The sequence below is a fragment of the Colobus angolensis genome, unplaced genomic scaffold (genome assembly GCF_000951035.1).
Source record: "Colobus angolensis palliatus isolate OR3802 unplaced genomic scaffold, Cang.pa_1.0 Scaffold169, whole genome shotgun sequence".
NCBI lineage: Eukaryota > Metazoa > Chordata > Mammalia > Primates > Cercopithecidae > Colobus > Colobus angolensis.
The window spans coordinates 1,609,972-1,611,469 of NW_012114810.1; the positions used below are offsets into that span (position 1 = coordinate 1,609,972).

At 61.7% G+C, this 1,498-nt stretch overlaps 1 protein-coding gene across 4 annotated transcripts in view; it reads left to right on the forward strand.

Moving 5' to 3' along the window:
- The first annotated feature begins 268 nt into the window (after nucleotides 1-268).
- Nucleotides 269-1,498, forward strand: part of ZNF687 (zinc finger protein 687) — a 10,552-nt gene continuing 9,322 nt past the window's right edge. Inside the window, exon 1 of one of the 4 annotated variants that reach the window (XM_011937865.1) lies at nucleotides 269-956. In XM_011937865.1, coding sequence (XP_011793255.1) covers nucleotides 947-956 — 10 coding nt within the window. In that variant the 5' untranslated portion in view covers nucleotides 269-946. Of the gene's footprint in view, nucleotides 957-1,122; nucleotides 1,273-1,498 lie in introns of those variants that run through there. The other 3 variants (XM_011937868.1, XM_011937866.1, XM_011937867.1) reach the window with 3 other exon arrangements.

The window sequence follows — 1,498 nt, forward strand, 5'->3', positions numbered from 1 at the left end:
CCGGGAAACAGAGTGAGACTGCCTCAAAAAAACTATTAAAAAAAAAACACCATGCAGTTAAAGAGCGGCTGCGTGCGCGAGGTGGCACACTGGGCTTGCAGACGAATTCTGCCAGTTAGTGCTATTAGAACATTAAAGAGATTCATTTTCCGAGCGACTCCTCCCTTTCCCCCGCCTGCAGGGGGCGTGGCAACAAAGCGCGGGAAAAGTCGACCTTGACCCCACCCCCCACTCCTTGCTGGGGGCGGGGAAAAGGGGAGTTCTTAAATGGGAAATGGAGCTGGGGGGGGGGGTCCCCTCCAGCCCATAGTTAGGAAGCCTATCAGTTGCCCCTTTAAGGCCTCTTTGGAAATGGCCCAGGCCACGCCAGCACTCCTAACGTCGCCTCCCCCGCTTCCGGTCCGCGAGCACTTCCCAACCTTTAGGTACCGATTCCTTCCACGCTCGGAATCCCGTGCCCCGTCCACGCCCTCCCGCAGAGGGAGGAGCGACGGGTTACGCTGTAGCTCAGGAGCTGGCCCGTGCGAGGACCCTATCCATCAGATTATATGGCGATTTAGACGGTGCAAAGACAGCGAGGAAATGGTCAGCGGATGACGTAATGTTTGGGGTGGCGTCCCATTCTGTGACTTCTGCCCGGCATCAGTGACACGGATTTAGCTTGAAACAGGGCAAAAGGATCTACACTTCCGTCCTGCACTCCGACTCAGTGCGGTTCTGCTCAAAGCGCCCACCACACAGAAGCTGGATTCCTTCGATTCGCGAACGTGAACTGCAGCTTCAAGCTTCGAGCGGCCAATAGGGAGCGAGGGGCGGAGACGCACCTGGGCGCTCCCCTCTCCAGTAGGAAAGCCGGGAAGCAGGCTGGCTTCTTTCTAAGCGACAGTGGCGGAGGCCAATCGTTTCCGTGACTTGCAGATGGGGCAGACGGACCCTTGCGCAGCCAATGGGGAGAGGTATCTTCAGAGGGCCTCGGCCCCTTGCCCAATGAGCATAAGAGGACTGTGCGGGGCTAGTTCCGAGCGGCAGTACTTACGGCCAACCCAGTGCGGGGCTGGGAGGGCCGCAGGGCTGAGCGAAGGGGGCAAGGGCCAATGGCGAGTGCGAAAGCGGGCAGCCCAGACCCGGAGCGCGGAGGGAGGAGAGGGAGGGGGGAGGGTGAACCGGAGAGAAGCAGGAAGTAGCGGCGGCCGCGGGGAGGGCGGCGGTGGCGGCGGCGGCTGGAGTAGGGTAGAGACTGCCGGGTCTCGGCCCGCACCAGGAGCGGAACAAGTAAGCGTGCCTGGGGTAAATACCCGCCCTTGGCTCCGCCCCCTGGGGGGGGCGGGTAAATACCCCCGCCCCTCCCCCACTTGGTCAACTACCCCCTTCTCCGCGCCGCCCCCTGGGGCGGCTTCTAGGAGGGCCCAGACACCGCCTCCATCCATTGGGGCGGATGGGCAAAACTCCCGGCCTGTTGAAAGCACAGCCCCTAGCCGGGTAAACCCTCAGGAAGGGC